This window comes from Hesperophylax consimilis, chromosome 8 (assembly GCF_061612785.1).
Source record: "Hesperophylax consimilis isolate HC1 chromosome 8, BYU_Hcon_1.0, whole genome shotgun sequence".
In the NCBI taxonomy this organism is placed as follows: domain Eukaryota; kingdom Metazoa; phylum Arthropoda; class Insecta; order Trichoptera; family Limnephilidae; genus Hesperophylax; species Hesperophylax consimilis.
In genome coordinates, this window is record NC_142843.1 from 19,461,706 (window position 1) to 19,485,825 (window position 24,120).

At 34.7% G+C, this 24,120-nt stretch overlaps 1 protein-coding gene across 3 annotated transcripts in view; it reads right to left on the reverse strand.

The window, feature by feature from the left end:
* LOC149421681 (protein tiptop-like) overlaps positions 1-24,120 on the reverse strand; it is a 480,936-nt gene that overhangs the window by 272,567 nt on the left and 184,249 nt on the right. For all 3 annotated transcript variants that reach the window (XM_089635010.1, XM_089635007.1, XM_089635008.1), the window contains one exon: positions 10,697-10,875. In XM_089635010.1, the coding sequence (XP_089491136.1) occupies positions 10,697-10,754 (58 nt within the window). In that variant the 5' untranslated portion in view covers positions 10,755-10,875. The remainder of the gene's footprint in view (positions 1-10,696; positions 10,876-24,120) is intronic.

Sequence of the window (24,120 nt, forward strand, 5' to 3'; positions counted from 1 at the left end):
CCTATGGATTAGCTATCAGGAGGATGGTGAATTAGCCCCTAGTCACTAATTGCGCCATCAATCTGCCAAGGATGTTGAATGAATTGAATATACAAATACTGGAAATGAGCGGCTATTTTTTTTTAAATTCACGTAGAAGTTTGTTGCATTATCCGAGTTGAAAATACGTAATATAATCGAAACGCACGCTGCTCTGCCTTTCAGGCAAATCATTGAAATTTTAGATTTTGAACGCTGATTGTTCTGTACCGGTTCAATTCGCCTACTAAAATAATGAATAAAGCAAATTAATGTAAAAAAAAGACGTGATTTATTATTTGTGTTTGATTAAATTTACTTGTTGGACGTCCTGTACAGAGTACAGAGTACAGACTCACGGCCCTAGATGGGAGTTGGGCGGGCCACGGACATGAGACGGAAGAAGATGAGTGGGTAATTAGTATGCGAGTCATATGGGCTGTTGATCTTATAGAGAGGGCGGACTGTAGTCGCTAAAATATTATCCGGGAAACATAAGGAAACAGGAGTGGACTGGAGAACAAATAATAACCTTATAATGCGAAATAATTATTTTCGAAATACTTGAAAATTAGTACTATGAGTCCCATAATATACTAGATATCCTGGTTTCTATACGCAAGTATTATACTGCAGTATCAACTACAATAATTTATTAATTAATAAATATATATTAATTTATAAATAATGTGCTTTTTCATATTATGGCCATTCGCCGGTTATGAGATTGGATTCCTTATTCCTTATTGTTTTTGTTTTAATGAAAAGGTTTCCCATCCTGGGCAGTGACTAAAAATACCGTTGTGTGATATGTTTTCTTTGTAAGATAAGGAGAATTTGTAAGTCATACACTTGTGCATACTGTTATGCACAAATGTACACAAAAGAAATTGAGAAGTATATCTATTTTTTGGGAAGAATTCGTAAGAAGAAAAACTACAATCACTATATTCAACTCCGTTATTGCTCAAAATTTTAACTACTGCTCAATGATTATTTTCTTGTGCAACGATAGAGAACAAAATAAGTTGTAAATTCTCCAAAATAAACCAATGAGAATAATACTTAGCAAAATAGATTTTCAAAAGCAACTAAATGATTAAAAGAGCGAAATAAGCAAGTGAAATAGATGCAGACCTTGAACGCGATGATATTTATACGTAAAATAATAAAAAACCTGTTACCAAAATGCTTTTCAAACAAAATGAAATATCACAATGATAATCACAGACATAACACAACCATGCAATGAAATCAGTCTACCAAAAAAAGCCATAGACAAAGCCAATATACAAAACTGTTTACTGTACAATGAGATGAAATATTAAAATGCGATGCCGGAAACTATAAAATCTACACCAATCAGTAAATTTTAAATAATAAGAACTACATTAAATATGAGAAATTGTGATAGTAAGCTACTTTTGTAATATAAAAATTTTCATGTAAAAAAAGTAAAGGTTTATAGTCCCTATTTCTGAAGGCCTTTAAATATATGGGTCTCACATTGTAACATCGCCCTATCCAATAAATTCCAATACGCCGTGCCAGTCCTACCCTGTTCGGAACTTGGATTAATTACATAAGATAAAAATCTCCTGGCGATTAAACGAAGGAGACTAATGTTGTCTTATGGCAAAAAATCTGTGTGTTCGTTCAGATACATTTATTACTGTACGATTCATTTTTTTAAAATTATCATCTTTTCATATTCGGTGTGTAAGTTACTCATGGGAAAAGCGGAAGTTTTATTTAATAATGATGAAGACGATGCAAGAGTCATATCTTCAAAAAATAAAATAGTATTCACAAATTTATGAAGGATTGAATGAAATAACATAATAAGCGAATGAAAAATACAACAGTATAATTTATTTCATTTTAAGATTGCACGAAGTAGAATTTAATTATCGGTAAGCGTCTGTTATAAATATGAAGAAAAGATCAAGATAATGCCCTGAAGGAATGCTGATTAACGTAAAAGAACAATAAATATAAAATATTTATTTAAATAAATCGTGAGGCTTTTAAAAATATGCCCGGTGACATTTTCGGCACCAATTATAATATGTCACGACACAATTCGGCAATATTTTTAACTTAATTTGGAACTACAACGAGAAATTTTAAACTTTTTACTTACTTGCACGTCCATTTGATTACATAAAGTATCGTTATTTGTGTTATTTATTTGTTTTTTTGAAGGAGGAGACAAAGCAATAATGGTTTATTGGAATGATTATATTATCGATATCTTATTTTTTAGCTTTCTGATTAGGCTATGTTTAGACAGCAATAAATTAATGCAAAAAGCATCACCATAAATAATAACCAATTAACATATGCAGTTAGAATTTCTTAACAAATTTCACGGTTAAATTTAATGATTTTTTATCATCCTTTCAAGACGATTGTCACATTTTAAATTGGCTGTTAAAATATTGATATTTTCGCACTTTGTTGAAAATTAATATTAACAACAGCAATTTTGTTTATTAACCCCAATTCAACGCACCTAACTACATAGAAACCGAATAATATGCATTGAATTAAAATATTAGGTATTAATGTATTAATAATTTTACAATAATTTTGAAAAGTTGGTCATAAAATAAAATGGCTCCAAAAGAATTAATACGAAAATAATCTTAACACGAATAAAATATAATGTTTCCTACGACCATGCATAAGGCATTGCCGTGGTTAATTTATGACCTCACAATATTTGCATTACTAACCGATCATTATTGATATTGTGATACCAGCTAGAATACAATTCGTCACGAATTTTGGCAAGATTTTGACAAACCTGTTTGTGTGGATGAAACAGACGCCACATTGCCAAAATTCTTGGATAACATTTATTTAAAACGTTGGCTATTGAGAAGAAACAATAATTACTCGTCCGAGAAAATATCCAATTTCGAAGAGGTCCCGTTTTGGGACACTTCCACTCAAATGGCTCACTGTCATCAAATAAATTCAAACGTCATAAATACATCTGACATTTGCCCGTAACTCGAATATTAGCATAAAGATTTGGCTGTAATATCTCTAATTTTTAATGTGACCGGTGACGATTAAAGAATCTCTTATTATTTAATATCATTCGAGAAGAATGCAATAAATCACCAGCATATTCCCACTTAACAGCATGGGCATTATACAAAGTAATCATTTCTTCAATCAGACGAATTTAAAAGGTCACATAATATAAATCGAGAATTTAATAGCATTTTTATAACCCGACACTGTCTTCTTGATTAGGTACGTTTTATATCATAAATTCAATACGAAATAAATTAGTAATTATTTATACCTATGAATCTGAACGACCAATGATTGAATCCATTAATGTTTTTAAAACGTTTCTGTTTCTCTGAAGTAGGCGGGTGATGTTTTGAATATTTTCTAAGAATTAAAATGAAGGAATCTTTAAAATTCCTTGTTTCGAAATCATTTTTAATCCTTTGGAATTATTCATGAAAGCTAAGCGATATAGCACGCTTATAATTCTGGTGGACATTATTCGAGGCATTAGTGTACATGATCGGGTCATTGTGTTCCTATGTGATCAAGTGAGATTCAGAAAATAATTTACATTTCCAAACATTTTTCACAATACATATTATTTTTGAGCCGCTTGTCGGTAATTAGCATACATGTTTATTCAACTTGTATGCCGCCAGTCGAAACATTCAATTAAACTTATCCGTTTTTCTATTGACGTAGCTATGCCCACGCTGAGTGGATACAGTTTATCGAATACAATTAACTATTACCAATAATTAACACTCTCACGAAACAGCTTTGCGGTTTCTAATTTCGGTATATTTTTACATAGAATCGCATAAATTATTGTATAATAAATAGAATGGTTAATTTATATCCATCGTCACTTCGGTAGATAGGTACACGCAAAAAAAGCAAACAAAAGAAATACCGTTAATAACCTGTTTTGTTGTGGTTTATTAGTCAATATTTAGGATTAAAGAAGCCATTAAATAATTATATAGCCGTTAATATAAAACATAAATGCTGAATGTAAAGGTTAATCCATAATTTTTACGAACGCCTTGGCTTTGGGGATACTGGGGATTTTGTATCCCCAAATCTATTTTTTTCTTACAAATTTAACAAATTTGCATTGTTACTTCACACTAAAACTAGTAGCAAATTATTTCCGGTGAATAAGGTGTAATAGTTATACGTTGACAAGCGAAAAAACTCGTGATAATACTGTATTTTTTCTCATTTTACTTTCCTTTAACCAACGAGTTTCCGAAAACAATAATTTGAAGACGTGGCCTGGCTTTGTGAAAACTCGTATGTAGGACACATTGTTAGAGCAATAAAACCGTGAAAGAAAGAGGTCCACCCTCGGCGTCGATGTTGTGCTTTTTGCTTTATTGAAAACCGATAGCGCCCGAGGGGGTAGTTAGGGCGGCTCTCGCGACCGCCCCGGCCTTCTCCCGCCCTCCCCGCCCTCTCACCCAATCTCCGCCCCTCCTACAGCCCACAACCTTCGGTCATAGAAACCCTTAGTTGACACGGCCTAGCACGCAACCGACTACATTGTTTTCTGTTTTCTCCATTATCACTCCAAACCTTTCGGGTTTTAAAATAGGACGTGAGATTTTCGATGTTTGAAAGGTTGGAGATCCAGAGAAATGACATGTTTTTTAAAAGACACTGCTGTATATTTTTGAATTAGTATCAAACTAACAACTATATCATATCAACATTATTTGTAGGTGTAACGTGTTCTATTACACGGAAATGAACTGTAAATCAAATCCACGAAAAAAACGATAGCGTAAAGCTCATTCAATTGGTTTTGAAAAATCACGGAAAAGGTGGAATGAAGGAACAGCCTACCTTGAATTCCCAACAATCCCAGCAATAGGGCTCTCGACGAACTTGTACTGTTCACAGGAGAAATTTCCTCCAAAATGAGATAATCTTTAATATGATTTTGATATTTTCAAACAGAGCACAAATCATGTGAATAATACGACGAGGACACGACGATTGCACCTTCTTGCTACACTACACGAATTCGAATGCTGTACTTGTGACAATTTACAAGGCAACAAACCATCTTCTCCTTTCCAAGTGTGGGTAAGGCTGTCTTTAAGGAAGGAAATGGATATTAGGTATGAAAGTAGGTATATGATGGGAAAAATTGATTTATTTATTGTAAGAAACAAACAGCAATTTTATACAGGATGAGTTATACAAGTGGTTAAATATGAGGTAAGCCAAAATAGTTTCTTATGCTAATGTTGGTTAATATGATATAATACAAAATTGTAATTGGTTATAACCATTAACTGAAAATGAAATTAACAAAAAAGAAAAAAATCATATAAATATATAAGAAGGGAGAAGGAATAGGAAAGGGCAAGAGGCAGAGGAAGATGGGATGGGGACAGGAGATGCTCATGTTGTACCTTTTCTAAATGGTACATATTATCCAAAACTTTTTCAATACTAAACTGTAGGTAAGATCGAAATACATGAAAAATGACAAAGCAAAAAAGCATCGATCGAAATATAGCAATAAGCATTTAGCAATTAGTAATTGCCCTCCATCATTTAGAAATTGTATTTACATCAACCAAAAATAAAACTACCTCAATCACAAATAAATTCAAAATGAACGTTGCATCACATTATACGAATTGCGGATACACAGTACAACGTATTTAATGCAAAATGTCAATGCATGGAATAAATGAAATTCTTGTATCCACATTTGACAATTTAATTACAAATTATCGCAGCGAACCTGCCATTACAGGACTGTAAATCAATCAAAAACTGGTAATTACTTGTGGAACCATTCACGTTTAGGACGCCCCAATGAATATTCATCATCGACACATATATCTACGTGACAGGCTGTGTTTATTGTAATAAAAACAAGCGGTAGCCACTATATCTTGTAACTGACGACTCCGCATTCTACCTTATACCTATACAGATATAGGTACTACTCTACATTTATAACTCTACCTCACTACCTGGTGAGAACTCTTTCTGATTGTTAACTTTTAATTACTTAATACGTCTTACGATATTATTTTTAACAAGGTGAAATAAGTCATGCAATCTAATGAGTCAGAGGAATATACAACTTTCAAATTAAACAAAAAGCAATCAAGAAAGGGAACTCATTATCACTAACTGCTATTTGGGAGGCGTGTACCGCCGCTTCGGGAACCATGAATTGGATAACCAACCTCTGACATATGTCACCCCAAGTAGTTCGTTATGCTTGGTCACTAAGCAGGGTTGATTGGGATCATCCTAGATTCCTACCCATTCCTCATACTGGTTTCCTTCCCAGAACTTCCTCTGCTTTATTTCCTTGCAATTACCCTCCACACAGCATTCCCAGGGACGATATAGGCCATGAAGTAAATTATTTTCCTCACGGCCCAAATGCGAAGCTAATGTTAAAACAAATAAGAATAACAACAATTTAAGTAGATGAACAATCACGTGTCAATTTTCTTTACAAAAATATTATTTTTAGCAGTTTTCTTTTAACTTTTCAAAAGTATAGTTCCGTATAGTATTTTAGTAAGAATTATGATATCCTCGAATAAACACAACTTTTCAGAGAAAACTAATAAACTTAGATTGATACAACAAATTATGCAGTTATGGTTTTTTACAAAAACAGAACTATACAAATTAATCAATTATTATTAAAATCTTACAATGATTTTCCACAAATCATCGGTTTTTTAAATAACCGATAATTTAATATTTCCAGATTCACTGAATATTTTTTTCAAATGAAATCAAACTTAAAAACATGAAAATTCGAGGTTACAATAAATATCAATGAAATAAAGAACGCTCCCAGAGCTAGCTATAAATCACAGAATTTGATAATTAACACATTTGACGGCATATATTTTAACAGAAGCAATAAAAGAACTGGTTTTAGATTCAAAGTTCATTTAAATGGAACTTGATTTATACAAACATTCAGACGAATTATGTTTTTGAATATAAGATGGCTTATTATAAGTATCGACGCGTTATCTTGAAAGACATTCGGTTAAGTACTGAAGGGCTTTATACTTAGTCAGTCTCGCTGATAATTTATTATAAGAACTTTGTGATAGCGGCTACTTGTAAACCCACCCGAAGGCTGTGGAAGCGAGTGGTAAACATATGAGAGAAAAAGCAAAATTACGATGCAGCTTCTCAGGAAATACACTGTTCGTTTTGATATGTAATTAAACCATTGAAGATTTTACTGAATCAACTTTATCATTCTGAAAACGATTTTAAATGCATTTCAAACAGGTGGATTGAAGAGCAACAATTGTGAAAAAATGTATAGGTGATGTGTTGTGGCTGTAAGATGGTTTATTTTATTAAGAGTAATTACTTCTGGACTCCGGCCGAGTTTCAACACCATTTTTATCATTTAACCATAATGTTGGATGCTCAATATGACGTCTTGCCTTATTTTGTGGCAAATAAATGTATATTTCATAGCTCCACAGCTCGTGATGGAAGTGAAAACTGCGAGCTGAAAGTAGTCGAAATGCTCTAGAAATCGTAAATGAAAAACTTTTATACATTTATTACTGAATTATGGTCAAGATAATTTTTTTTCAAATTTTTAAGTAAACCAAATGAAATGATGATATTCTTAAGTTCTGCGAGTATTTTAGTTTAATTATTGTGATAACTGTAATAAGATCATTATCAACACGTGGTTATGCCACCTTCAGAGGAATTATTATTGTATATATCCGCACCCTATTTTTATTTGTATTATGTGTTATTTATTAAGATGACTAAAACCATTATAAAGAACATTGTGGAAAGATTCAAGCAGAAAATCAATGTGGCGTATTGAAAGTATGTCTGCGGAGTATTAAGAATTAAGTGAGTATGTAATCCAGATCCTGCAATAGATTCCAGCTAGTAGCCGTCCCAGCACAATGGCAACAAGACGGACAAAACAGGCAAACAACAAAAAGCATAAATTGTCTGGGCACAATCAGGCGCTACCAGACGAACCAGAAACAAACATAAATTGTGAAAAGATAAAAAGTAACGGGAGGGGGGGGGGAGCGGCGTAAAAAGGAGGAATTTGATGCGGTAATAACGAATATTACATACAGCTGCACTTCTCTCATTGTTCGGCCGGAGACATAAATCTAAATACAAAAAGGTGACAGAATCAAGTGATTTATGGGAACAGCCGTATCGCGCCCGTACCCTGCGGACTACGACGCAGCACAAACGTGCAGTTCGCAACATCGGGTGGCAAAAATACGATGTTAACAGGAGTCAACTAATTTTTTTAAAAAATACACTTAAGATATAACCGATGACCGACAGTGAACCGATAAAAGCATGTTGTGAGTAGGTGTGCCCGAAGTAAGCGCAATTTTCTCTTACTCCCATTCAAATTTATAAAACATTTTCATAAAATGAATTTTTTTCTTGAACAGATGCTAAATTTCGTTTGTGTGTCTGGGACCTAGGAGTTAAAAGATGTTCAGTCGTATTTTTATATGCAACAAATTCTAAAGCATGACTGAAAACAACTTTATTTTACTGTTCTTCCCAAAGAAGTGAAATGACAAATGATTTCTTAAGTAAACGATGAATATATACATGAAATTTAAATTTGTAACCATAAATATACTTGAAAACAGGATGAATAAACTTAATAATTTTAAAAAATGCCTTAGATTAATACTGTGATATTTCTCTATTAGATATCATTATATAATGTAAAAATTTACTTTGTATTGTAAATGTTTATTAGGTATTGCGAATTTTAATTATATATAAAACTTACCGCATAATATTTATATGATATTATTTATTTGTATAGTTTTATCTTCGCTTTTACATACTTATTTTCTCTATTCTTAAATCCTGTATTCCTATAGGATAATTTGAAACCTGTTAATTTGACTGTCCTAAAACGGGAAACCTTCCTAGTTGGACAGTCAAAAGCTTCTTTGCATATAATGTAATGAATATTATAAAAAATAAATAAAAAAAGGTTTCCATTAACGTAAACATTACATAAAAAGTTTCAAGGCATTAAAATGTCGCGAATAAGTGTAAAATACGTGACAACAGTATTAATCTTTAAGTAAAAAAATTGACCTGTAAGTGTAATCATTTTTTTTATGCCATATATTTTTGTCCAGCTTAAGTTGCGGTTTGAACCAGTGTGCGCAGTACCGTGCCGTGCCGTGGCAACTGCAACTCTGGCGTTGCCTGCCTTGATGCGTTGATCTCATGGCAATGGCAATGGCAGATGGATTGCAACGTGTTTATCCTGCTAATGGGGGATTTATTGCTGTTATATTGATTATCGCTTATAAAATCAACAAAACGTTCACTTCTGAATGCTATTTTCATCCTGAACATGAAATAACAAATAGCTGGGAGATGAGATATTGTGAGAGATCAATTTTAATTATCTGTGATAATTATTAGTAATAGGTATGAAATGTGTGTTATTTCACTTCGGACGCAATAAATAGAAAATTTAATGTTTTTTTAACACATTAACTAGGTTATGTGTGTATGTAGAAAGTTCAAAAAGGTAAGGTGAACCATACCTGAAAACAAATTGAATCGGAGGCTGTCCAGTGGTGTAACTGCCTTAACATTCTGGACAACCATAAGAGAAGAAAAAATAATAATTTGACCTACAACAAAACAAAATCACTTTTGTAATTTTTTTCTTAACCTTTTTATAGTAAAAACTTAAACGCAAAGAAGCTAAATTTATAATTGAATGATAAAACAATTTCTAGTGTCGTAAAATATATTGAATTTTATATTTCACATAGATGCAAAAGGAAGTCATGGAATATACTTTTCTTTATCGGTGGGGGGCTGTTAATAAGCTAGCCCCGGGGCCCGAGGATCGTTCGCTACGCCACAACTCAAAGGGTTCGCATATTAAGCAACTATAAATAAATTATAAACTAATGTCAAAAGCACGAAAAACCGGAAACAAAAGTAAAAAATGAAACATATCCCCGTTTGACTTCTCACCCAGGCGAAGTTAAACTGCGTGAAGCAATATATTAATGTAATTTTTTAGAATGCGCGTCAAAAATCCTCGTATTGTGCGTCGCGTAAGGTCTCGTAAGTCATGCCGAGGGGGGCAGGGAGTCAACAACGGGGGTTTATTATCGTGGGGGGACAGGGGTGATAGCAGCGCATGGTGGTGCTAGGAATAGGACCTTATAGTGATGAGTCACGATATCTTAAGATGTTTCGTATCCGGATGGAAATGAATTTTGTTTTAATATACCTATTATATTGTCGTTAGTTGACTCTTAGTTGTAAGTTTACTACTAAACTAACTAACTAACTAACCATCAGGCCGTTTCTCCGCAGGAGTAGGCAGATAGGACGGATAACCAAACAACTCGGTCTTACCACACACTTCTTGCCTCATTCACATTCATACATCGTCTCATACATTTGTACCAAAAATAGGATCGTATGGTATGTTAAAAGAAAATTAGGCAATCAAATCTGACCACCATACAGAAAACTTTAAATGGTACAATTTTAAGTTCATTGATCGTGAATAATTTCACGCAGAAATATTTGACTTCACGCACCGACAGGCGAAATGAGTATATTAGAACAGTCGACTCACCGTTATCCTGCTTGTTCAGCCAGCGGTACGATGGCCTGGGCTGCTGCTTGGAGCGCATGATGGGGCGCCGCCCTCCCGGGGCGTAGCGGGCCGAGGGGCCCCGCCCTCCCGCCCACTCTGCGTCCACACCGCCCTAGCAGGACACGGGGCAGGGGCTGCTGGTGGTTAGAGACATCACTCTGGAACAAACAAAAACAATGCTGATGAGATTTTTGGTTTGAAGATGGCACAAGGATGGGGGAAAATAAAAAAAATTGTGTAATTTAGGAAGATCTGGTTGACAGGTTTTGAATATCACGCGATCAGGTTCTAATGCTTGAGCTGTGTTGAGAAAGTTCATCAATAGTGGAAATAACAGAAGAGTGTGTCCAATACCATGTATACACGTGAATGACACAAAGAGTTATGTGGCATTCCTTTCAATCCACTTAACGCATTTACGTATTTGTGGGATCAGTTAAATTTCATAATTGTCCCTGAGAAAAGAAAAAATAAATTTATCATTTTAGTAGCTTAACTACAGAAAACATACGAGCTCTTCTCCGTCTAGTGCGAGGATTCTCTGCTCGAGACGTCACAAGTATGAAGTCACCAGTCAACAGTCACCAGTCACCAGTCACCACCCACACTCAGTTCACCCCGTCTCAGTAAAAACACACAAGTGCTAAACAAAAGTGCTGGCAGAGCGCGTACCCCGTTACAATATGTATTCTCAATAATTCTTAACCTACCCCCACGAAGGGAGGTCCCGCCCGGCCCCAGTGTAACAGCCTTCAGTCTAAAAGCATGCAGACGATATATGGAGGGACATTACATCAGGGGAACAACAGATGTATAAAATAAATATCCAGCTTTTGTGAGTGTTTTGCCACGAGTTATGTTACCCAGTGGTCTGCGTACTGTACAAGTCTCGTAAAAGTATCTTAGAGCTTAGAGGAGAGGAGAGGTACTGGAGTAGTACCCGGTGTCCGGTTACAAAGAGACGGTTTCTATGATTCCATATAACTCGCGATGAATAGCTTACATCCACACGACAGAATGTGGTCGAGGTGCGGGGGCGATGATTCGTGAAATCACTTTGCGGCCTTTCCCGTTGTGCCGCGAGTTGAAGCTCCATCATTCAGGATCCTTTGTGAGCGCCCCCCTCACAGTGGCGGCGATAAATCGCCCGCCCCCGCCCGCCTGGCCGGGCCGCCCCCCGCCTTACGGAGCCCGCGGGATGCTCCACGGCATAAACTCCGGGAATTTATCGCCGCATCTGCGAAGCAAAGCGTCGCTGGTCGGGCGTCTGAAAAAGCACAGGTGTCCGGCCCCCCACCACCCCCTCCCCTGCTCCCTTCAACCCCTCCGTCCACTGCCAGCGTGTCGTACATCAGATACGAAAGCCATCTAACCTGTCAAAAACTTGTAAAATATTGGCTCTTCGCTTTTCTGCCATTTTGAGTCGAACCAACTGCTTTTTTTCTGGGACCCGATTCATGGTTGAAAAGAACGCTATGAAAAATGTAAGGAATCCCAAAAAGCTATATCCATTGAAGAATTCACGTCACTGAATTTATGAGGCTTAAGTACGAAACCATTTTCACAGATAGTTTGGAAATCTTTAATATTCGGCGTTCTCTTGTATTGGCCATGTACCTATGCAAAAGCAATGCAGCAAGATGAATCACATATCATATATTCGTACGTTGGACGTAGTTTGGTCCGCAGAATGAAAGACTTGTTGTACTTTCCTTAATCCCGAGCCAGACACAAAACGAAACTCCGCAAGCGCCATTATAACCAACACGGAACGGGCTCCACAGCAAAGGAACTAATCAACGGAAAACAAAGACCTTCTCGATAGCGAAGTGGATCAAAGCTCAAAATATTACCAAGTAGCTATCATTGTACAAACCCACCACCCTCCGCACAACGCTCACTTCGGAAGGGGGCTCAATCGAAACGGAAGAAAGGGCCAAAAAACACAACACACAAATACACAGTATGTTTTGTAAATACTCGTGCTCGTGCATAGAAGTCAGAACTGAATTACATACATTATTCCTTCCTTAAATCTTATTAACTACCTTACTACAGATGAATATTATCGAAAATAGCTTTATTACTATGTTATATACATAGTAACTTATGTAAATCCTCTTCCATGGGAGTTGGAACTGAATTACATGAATTCATTATTCCTCTTTTAAATCTTATTGAATACTTTACGAATGATGGATATTATCTAAAATAGCTTTATTACTCTGTTATATGCACAGTATGTTATGTAAATCCTCGTTCGTAGGAGTAGGAACTGGATTAAATGAATTATATTCCTTCTTTAATCTTATTAAATACCTTACTACAGACGGATTATATCAAAAATAGCTTTATTACTCTGTTATATACACAGTATATTAAGTTAATACTCTTTCATAGCATCAGTTAGAACTGAATTACATGAATTCATCTACTTAAACTACGAATACCTTAATATAGATCAAGGAAAATCACTTTTTTATTCTGTTATACCTATACGAATTATTGTTTGAGGCCAGGTAGATGAGTGGGTAGCAAAATAATTTTGTTTATTGAACAGAAAGTTTAGATTTGGAACCCGAGACTGACAATTTACAATTTATCTAAATAAATCAAATATATGACCGGTCAGTGGTTGAGTGGGCATGGCGCTTGGGTCTCACCCGAGCGTCGCGTGTTCGATTCCTCGGCTGGCTAAGTCCTCCATCACAACACAAGCAACATTTTCAGCTTTCTGTGGTGGTAGTAGGAGATTTTCAAACATTGTTGGGTTATTCGTAACCCGGGAATGTTTGTCTTTCTTTTAAAAAAAATATATATATATTATTTATACTTATAGTGAACTACAAAGTAACAATGCTTTCTCAATCAAACATAATAGATATTAAAGGTATTGCAAAAAAAATTATGTACGTATATTATCCATTAGAAAAATTCAACAGGTATAAAGCGATTTAGTAGTAGCGTAAAGAAATGCAAAGTGAAAAGTTCACATAAAAGAAAATAAAATAACAACTCTGCGCTCACTTCGCAAGGCACTAGTCTTCCTTGTGCCCCTGAATAATGTTTGTACAGATGTGGTGACCCAGCGTGGTACACATGTGTGTTGAGTAATTTGTGCAGATTTCATACGAAAAGATTCAACCTCCAATGGTTGATTTTTCAATGAAATATAAAGATAATTTTTTTTGCTATCTATTAATGTATTGCGTATGAGTATTGTTGAAGGTTCTTTTAATACGTCTATGATCTTGTGACATGATTTTTCGATATTCTGTTTGTTTTTGTCATTTCACACCACTTGGGCAAAGCGGAAACATTTCCTAGAAGAAGATGAGAAATGACTTTCTCAAAAGGGAAACAGTGAAAGAAAAAAATAATTTTTAACCTCAGGCCGGCACATCAAAACAACAAATTTTGACACTTTTCATGTTTTGCAGCGATGTTTACAATAATCCTTCAACTTAAGAATGGATTCAGTGCAATTTTTGTCAAGAGTGGGAACACGAACTATACGACAATGATGGATAATTTACCTGCGTCAATTGCCAATACCATTAGAGAAATCATACTTTCGCGTTCTGTATTAAACTGTAATGTTTCCACTTTGTCCTCATAGTACGTCAAAAAAGATACGTTTTCAAATCTATGTCCATAATCTGAAAACTGTTCTTTTTTGTCTTTGTTTTTTTTTTTCAAATACAAAAAATTTTCAAATATAAATTCATTATTTAACAATGAATCTGTTTACTGAAGTTAAGTTTTCAACTTCGTACCTCTTCACCTAAATTAAATAACCCCACTTGCATTAAATGAAGATTGATTCCATAAGGGATGTTAATTTTACTAAAAAAATAGCATATCTAGTGAAAAACACGGCAAGTCTATAAGTTTATACCAGACCTCGCCCAGATGGCGCAATATCCTGAGTTTAATAAACTTTTCATCGTGTGCTGTTCTTTATGTTTTGTTTCCATAGTTTCTTAACAGTAGTACACAAATACATTACATAGGTCACTTATGTAGAACACATTAAAGGTACAGTAAACGAGAAATGAAAAAAAAAACTAGTACCTAGTAATAACAAATATTAGAAGTAAGTAAGGACATAACACATACATGGAATAATGATTACTAATGTATATTTTTCGTTATATTAACATCACAATCTTTGCACTTAATAGTACATACAGTGATTTCAATTCAGTTTATTCATAGGTGTTCGCTAACGTTACCCAGATCCTGAGAAAGGACGAAGACCGGTGGGAAAAGTGGCAAAAGGGGGGAAATTGGTTGGAGAGATGGGGGGGTTGGGTGAGATGGGGTAGGGAGCGGGAAGGGGTAAGAAGAAAGGGAGTGGGGGCACTGATGAATCGTGCAAGCAACACTAGTCAAAGATTTATGTCCGAAATAGGAGTAAATTGTGTGTGAGTGACTGCAATGGGTGTTGGGAGCCCGTAAAGTGTGCGCTGATGAGTGAATAAAATATGGCCGACGAAGGAAAACGTCTGTTTGAAATATCCACAACTGTTGAGAAAAAATAAAATCAGCTTTAACGCCGTCGGTATTTTAAAGGAACGTGTTAAAGTCTTTAACTCAGTAAAAGGACGAATACAATAATCGGCTACTGAATTTGAGTTGGTTTAAAACATAATTGTAAAAATGACCGGTCAGTGATTGAGTGGGCATAGCGCTTGGGTCTCACCCGAGCGTCGCGTGTTCGATTCCTCGGCTGGCTAAGTCCTCCATCACAACACAAGCAACATTTTCGGCTTTCTGTGGTGGTAGTAGGAGATTTTCAAACATTTTTGGGTTATTCGTAACCTGGGAATGTTTGTCTTTCTTTTAATTAAAAAAAAAATATATATATATTTTTTTTTTTTTTGAAATAACTTAGTGAGTGAAACCTCAAATTGTAATATTTAATTATTGAAGACAATATGAGACTGTTAAACGATTCCTAAACGAAAATTTGAAACAGAAAAAATCAGAAAAAGATACGGTCACATCTGGGATCGAGTCCTAGATGTTAAGATGACCGAAGGAGATAGGGTACCATTAGCTCAATTGGAAGAGCTGTGCCCTGGCAAGGCAAGGGTCCTGGATTCGAGTCCTAGATCTTTTTCTGATTTTTCTGTTTCAAATTTTCGTTAAAGAATCTCTAATATTGTCTTCAATAATTAAAAATGTTCTATTTTATGTGCATCGTGAAAGTAAAGTTTGTAAACGATTTTTCTTATGCGATTACACTGATAAGTGATCCAACTGCTCCTAACTCTCCTGAGCCAATGGGACTACGGCATCCCCAATTTGGGTTTGTGGTAAGCCTTAAGGGAAGGAGATGAGAAAAAGGAAGATCAGGAAATACCTGGATATTCAGAGCTTGTCACTAAACACGACCCAAAATGATCAAACAACATAACTTTTGATTTTAAATGGGGGTATTTTCACCAAGGCAATGCGGAGAAAAAATGTTATTAACTGATGGAACAAATTAACAATGTTTATTTACATTAGACGTCCATCACGTATTAACAACTTCGCAAGGATAAAATAACAAATTGGTACATGCTCAATTGTACGGTTCATGATATTTTCTTCTTTGAGCTGCTTCCAAGAAAATAAGAAAATCGTCATCGTCTTCGTGAATTCATAAGCCCTGTTCTATTTGGGTTAGGTCGGTTGGCTATCATCTCCATGCTAACAACAGTGGCAGACGTGTTCCGCTTTAGTCACACCAGAGTCGTGTCATCATTAGTCGTTCCTGGGACAGATAGTCATCATCAATATGTCTTGAAGCTATAGCTATTTGCGAGAATTCATATTGCAACAACATGCTTCTGACTACCAGTGCAACGGTGAGTGCAAATTAAATGATTGCGAACCTATCTTTGTAAAACCTTAATAGTATGTATTGTGTAAAGTAATACCCAACATAATTATTTTGTGCTAACCTAACCTCAACCAACCTCAAGTAACTTAACCTTACCTGACTAGCTATATATAGAGGGTTTAAAATCACAACATAACGAACGTAATATTCTGAAAGGTTTGTCATTGTCACTATGAAAATCAAACATCGAAAAAAATTGCAAACTCTGTTAATTTGGTAAATAAATATTAAGTATTTCATTAAATATGAAATACTTTAACTACCCGGCTTTGCCCGAGATTTCAATTTAAAAATGAAGAGTGAATTTTTTTTCTAGACTTATTTTTCACAATTATTGTAATTATTTGCACATTTCAAAGCTGCGTAACTGACTATGGACATGACATTGCAAGCTGAAACTAGTGACAAAGACTTGTAAACATCGGAGAAACTTGCGCAAATGGTAGCAAAGCTTCCTGTTTATGATTTTTACGGCTTCGGAAAATAAAATAAAACTGTGCTTTTTACTGAACATGTCATCTGGTCGAATCCTTACTATTACTTATTTGGTGTTTTTTTAAATATTTTAGGTTTATCGGCGCAAAAGATTCTTTCCAGACCTTTATGCGTCCCTTCGATGGATCGCTTAAGCTTGAGGCACATGAAAAGCTCGGAACCTTCCCGCCCCGTGAAGCCTCCCCTTCCATAAAATCCCTTAAGGGAGGGAGACTTCACCCACCGTCTAATTTACTGCTAATCGCCCGCGATGTTTTATTTACCCTAACATCATTCATTTTAAATATTTCTTGGTTGGAGGAAAAAATACTGTCTTACTAAAAATACAATAAAAAAATGAAGAAAATTCATTAAAAAAGCTCTAATTTTTCAGTTTTTATTGTAATATTTTATTTAACATATATTTTTTGACGATTTTTAAGTCTAGTAGTTATACCTACTTGGTTGATGACGTACATTTTCTTAGTAGGGTATCTTGCTCATTTTGCTCCAGTGAAAAATTATATGCTCGAGCGAGCATATTGTAACAGTGCCATTTCTTCTGAAATTCAGTTGTTTTAGGTACCTACCTACTGAGGGTAAGACGAAAAGATTTCGTAATATAAGACAACTGGAACAAGTCAAACAAAATAACATCGAATAGATTTATTATTCAAAAATATTCGCTCCTAATGTTTACTCGTACAACTACATAAATATGACAAATATACTGTAGATTGTTGGGCCTTGTCTATCAGATACAATCTTATTAAATGGCTACATGAATAATTCTTATCAAAATATCCTATATTCTCACAAAAAAATTTAACTCCCTGCATTGTGACTTTGTACTCTTACTAGCAGATGAAGCAGGTTTTATTGTTGTTGTAATAACGTTGACAATTAATGGTTACAAGCGTAGACCGCCAACTAAAAACATTTAGAACTGTAAATATTTACTGTTTTTTTGATATTGTGTGGATCTTATCCTCCACAATATAACCAAACGAAGAAGAAAATTCTTAAAATAAACCTGCAAGCTGTAGAAATATTTGGATGCCTAACTAAAGTAACTGGTAGACTGGTAGATTAGTAAGCCAACACCAAATGGTCGATTAGTACTAACAGCAGAAATCGACTGATTTAAAGATTTCTCATCTGGATAATGTAAGAACTCTACAGACTTATGGTAATGATTACCTAAAAATATAGTATGTAAAATCATTAAATATCTTTTTTCTATTAATTCTTCGGCTTAGAATTGACATTGATATTTAGATCAAAAAGAATAATAAACATATTAACGTTGTTTAAAAATCTGCTTAAGATCACCAGTATATTAATATATTTTTAATTCGGCATATTATTTTCTTAAACTATAATAAATTGTTTTCGCACTTGTACCCCTCTCGCCGTCCGCCGGTATGCGGCAGTGACGCGGGAGCCAGTGGCGGCTCTCGGCACTTGAAGGATTTATGACCCGACAACGATAAGTATGAGAATGGGAGTTCGTTTGTTTTGGGGGAATACATTGAAACTAAACGCGCAACCGTTTCATATCCAATCGATACAGATCCGTATGTTGTATTGTTTTATACGATAGTTTGCTTGTTCTATTTGGGTTTTGGTAGGACTGCAGTGAATTTACTATTTGAGACTATTTGACTTTTTTGGGAAAATTAGATTCTTCGAAAAATCTTTATAGAATTTGACTGCGCAATTCTACCTATTACCTTTATAATAACTGTTGTTGTTGTTGTTAAAGACATCGTGATTATATATTTGTAATGTACTAAAAGTTTATCAATAAACCTGTAAATACATTATTTAAGACTTGCAATCCTGTTTTAACCGGATTACCGATATTTTGAAGAGATTCTTAATAAATTAGCATTGCTATTTTTTCTCCGTGTGCCACTAGAGAAATTATATTTCCTTAGCCGAGAGATCATACAATTTTCGGTCCTTTTTTCTGATTAAAAATACTCGCATGACAAGATATAAACAAACTCTTATGAAAACATGCGGATTCGAAAACTGATTAGATTTATTAGTTTAAACTAATTTTAAATCATTCATATCGGCCGATTAACATTATTTCGCTAAATCGAGAACCCCTGATACAGAACTAGATAGCTGAGCTTTTAAATATCAGAAGATTTAAATAACATTTCAATGAATTACGAATCTTTCATAAATCTGTAGGTCACCACGAATAAGTCAAGAAAAAAGGGGATGTTATCACTTGGCGACCTCCCCCACCTCAAATTCTTGATCTCGGAGGGTGAATGTTTCTACTTTCATCACCCTCCCACCCTTCTCTCCTCATACCCACCCCCTCGGTCACCCTTAACCCCCGCCCGTTATTTATGCATACTAAGCTGAAAATAGAAGATTTATAGGTGAAACGTGAAAAACTATGATTTTCATCTACATCGCACACTTGTGATTCCATTACTGGAAACATTTCCGCTGGGGTGACTTCGGGAGACAGATGGCACTTGATACGGAACAAAAACAACCCTAATTGATTTTAATTGTTTTTAATCGAAATTCATTTACGTTCCTAAGAAAAGCGCGTATCTTTTACTTTTGCTTAAATAAAAACATTTTGAGCTATATTTTAGGTTAAAATGAGTATTGCTTAGTTAATAAAAATCTCTTAAAATTATGTGTAATCCGGTTAAAAACGGGATTGCAGGCCCTTCAAGAATGATTTGATAGGTTTCCTGATAAACTTGTTTCTAGCCGGATTACGAATAATTTCAAGAGATTCTTAATGAATTAGTAATATTCATTTGTCTCCGTGTAATTATGTTATTTATTTATTTCATTTTAAAAAGCATTATAAAAACCAATACCCACATCGGAAAAGTAATAAAGAAAATTACAAGAAAAAATAGTTGGCGTGGTAAATATTTATGTAAGGTTTAACATTGGTTACGCGTAGAGATACACGGTTCCATGATAACTCAACACAGTGAATATTCAACACACTTTTAAAAAGTGATATAAAGTCATTAAAAACGATGAAAAAAATTTTTTTTAACCTAACCTACTTAACCCAGTTAATATTTTTTTTGTTTCATCACTTCCATGACTTTATATAACTTTTTAAATATGTAATTTTGATGATTTATCCGGTCACCGAGATACACACGGATAAAAATTAAAAAATACTTCGTCCTTAAAGTCGTTGTAGGGCATTTGGAAAATATCCACATTCCCTGCGAGGCTGTTAATTAATCTAGTAAGTCTTCTGAGGGTCATCAGCATTGGCAAGTTAGTTCTGCACCTGGGAAGAATCAGAAGCATGTGTTGTCGGCCTCGCGTGAAATTTATATAGGTACTATTAACCTCTAATAATAATAATAATAACATGGTATTTATATAGCGCAGATTAGTGTCATTTCACTTCAAGTGCGCTTCTCCGAGAAATATTTGATAGATGTTGTGTTAATCTCTTTGAAATGTATACGTAACTTTCTTCACACCCAGACAATTTCACGATATTATTTTCTTACAAATCGTGGTTTTTTCCAACATTTAATTAATATAAATTGTTAGAGATTATTTACACATCACGTGAACGTATTTAAAGATTTACTGCTTTATTAAAGTACAACGTTTAAAATAATAATTGAAGGATAATCCGGTCACATCAAGCACTTGGAATTTTTTGAGAATTACGAGCATTTGGAAAATAATAATCCATCCATTATATACATTCCTACGCTGAATTTAATCAAACGCGGCAGTTTGAAGTATACAACGTAGTACACACTTAGTACTACCACCTTCTGATTTGGTACAAATAAATTTTTTTTAAAGTTCAAAATAAATCCTGTCATTAAGTTCAAAGGGTGTCGAAGGAACCATAATTTATCAAAGCGACATTATTTATGAGTTCTAAGAAATCAAGTATTATAACTCTTAGGTACGTTATACGAGTAGGTACACAAAATAAGTTATAATAGAGTTATAACTCTAACGTACTTGCATATTTAGGTTAGATAACATATTATATATTTGTTGATCTACATGGCAGGGAAGTATATAAGGCTCTAGAGTCGCGGGCTCAAATTATGGCGAGCGCAAATAAAGATTTAAAAAATAAGTATTTTTTCCGGGTGAGAGACCTTCATTCATAAAGTTTGAGGCGTTATCAAAATAGCTATAACTGCTAAGTTAGCTGGTTCAAAAAGTCAGGTATTTCCAAATTTACTTCTACCTGCTCTTTCCATGTTCTTCAGTTTCACTACATTCGTGTGATACGATAGACCACCATAATAGACAGATAAAAAGATCTCCCTAGATTTGTCTCGAGAGTGTAAAATTTTAGAAAATTTGTTTACAATATTACGTAAATTTAGAATATTATTATTCAAAGATCGAGTGAGAAACAGACCGAATTTCCTGTCTATTGGTAAATAAAACCACAAATCCGAAACAAATTTAATGTTGTCTTGTCGTACATGGAGATAAATTACTGATATAAAATAATGCTAATTTATTAAAAAATCTCTTTTAACAGGATTTTAATAAAGCAGTAATATCTACTCATTTTTCTTCGTGTACGTTATATTTTGCCTGATGATTTTTCTTCTTGAAATTCTTCGTACTGAAGTGATATTTGCATCAGCTTAACTAAAAACATGTTATAACATTCCGACATGTTTGTAGGTAAGTGCTACTACCTATTGTCGGGTCAACAATGGTGAAGAAATGCTGCCTGCGCTCGATCGCGAACGTGAATCGAGTATTATTGAATTCGGAATATAGAATGTGACGTATTTATTAGCAAAGCTTCGGAAAGCTTTCAGATAATGAGCTCACGAGCTTTGCGAATTAATTCGTCAGTCGAACAGTTCGCTGAAATAATGCATACTCGTTTGTTCCCGGTCTAGAGAAACTCGTTAGCAGGGTTCTACTTTTACAAAGTGCTCGCTGATTTCAATTTTAGCTATACGTGTTACTCGTACATGCATTATTCAAATGAATCTATGCAAGATTGTATTTTCGCTTTGTCAACCAACTTGTCAATTCCTACCATATTACAGCTTTTTTACTTGGTATTTTGAGTCCAATAACAATACTCAATGCAATAAATGTTACGATAGGGATTTATTATCACGCAGTTAAGTAAAAACATCAAAGGAAGATACACGATTTTTCCGATGTAATTATTTTGAATCACAACATAAACTGTCATTTACAGTAAACAAAACTCTTATTTAGATCAAAAGAAGAAGAAGTGGACGACACGGGAAGAAATGCCACGATCAAGTGAAATTAGTAATAGAACGATAGCAAATATGAAATTGTAGATGGAACAAGGAGGTCAAAGAGATGACAAAATTATTTACCTTTCGATCCTTACTACCTACCCGTGAGATCAAATGGCGCAATAGTTAGTTTTCCATTTATTCCAAATGCATTAGTATTTACATTAATTCAGCAGCACAATATTTGTTTCTAGACTTCTAGCTTTTGTAGGAGCTTATTTTGACGGTGCAACTCATCATTCAGTGTCAAGTCGGAACTTTTGACGGTTTTACCGTCAATCCTAAACTTTTTGACATCAAGAAACAATGTCGTTTTGACGTTGACTGACACTGACGCATCTAACATCATTAACATTGTCCAAAGATGATTGAAGATTCATTAAAACGAGATTTAATCTATCGCTGAGAAGTTTGTTGGAATGTTTCATGGTAACTCTTTCACCTCTTTTATATGGAATACAATATTATTATTTTATAATGTACAACATGGTGTTTAGATATCTGTTATCATGTTCCGATTTGCGAGATTCAGTGAAAATTAAGTACCTACTTGAAATATGTATACGAGGTCCATCCAAAAAGTAAGGTTACAGAGGCTCCTGAGGCCGTTTTTTGTTTTGTTTTTATAGTTGACGCACCTGGCGTGTAGGGGGGATCCTAACGGTCAGTTTGTTTGGTCCTACGTGTTTGTCGGCCATTATGTTCAGTCACAGTAAATTCTTCCGATGGAGAGGTCGTCGCGCGTCCCCGCCACAGCTAACACAAAATCAAAAAGGTTATTTCGGAATATCGAACAAAATTCACGACGAACAACTCTATGAAAGATTTTAAAAAAGATGTCTTCGTATTTTTGCAACTAAATCACGCTTATTCCTTTTCTTATGGTGACCACTTCTGTTAGAAGTTTCTTATCATCGGGGCAAGGTTCCAGCCCGGAATAGCTCTTGGAATTTGCACCAGTCAAGTAGTTTTCGAAGCTGATTTTAATTTGATTAGATTAGGCACGGTTATATTAAGTGAGGATAGTCTAGGTTGGCTTAGGTTAAGGTTAGGTAAGGTTTAGTTTAAACCCATACCAAATTGCCAACTAGCACAAAATGGATCACAGCAAATAAAATTTTATTGAAATATTAACCAAAACTAGTGAGATAATATCAGCCCGTCAACCATTGTGATTTGGAAAGTGAGATTGTCTGAATCAATGAAATAGGTACTTTGAAAAAATAGTTTTAGGACAAATTATGAAAATCTATTTTGAATCCAACCAATGCACAAAGCTGTGAGCAAGATAAGCATAAGAAGAAGACACGCCGTCTATATGGTGTCATAAATCCAACGCGTAATAGAGCCAGCAGACATGATTATATGAAGAGTGATGTGACGCTGGGTCCATGAATCTCAATCACACTGCAGCGTTCGCGTCCAAACCAGGGTCCGAACGACTCAGCCAAGAAGGCAAGAGGAAGGAGGTAATCGAGGTAATGCTGTTATGCGCGGAATGTAATTAGTTATGTGTACCTACATTCTTTTGAATTAATCTTTAGAATTCATCCATTATTCTACCTACTTAAGTAAGTTGTTATTTGAGCAAACAAACATGCTTCTTGTTGACGTTTTATTAAAGTTTAGGTGAGAATCTTTTTTAGCAACGCGTAGGTATCTATTGTTTTGAATTAATCTTTAGAATACACCTATTTTTAGAGGGTAGTTACTTAACTGCTTCAGTAAGTTTTTTTGTTATTTTCAATAAA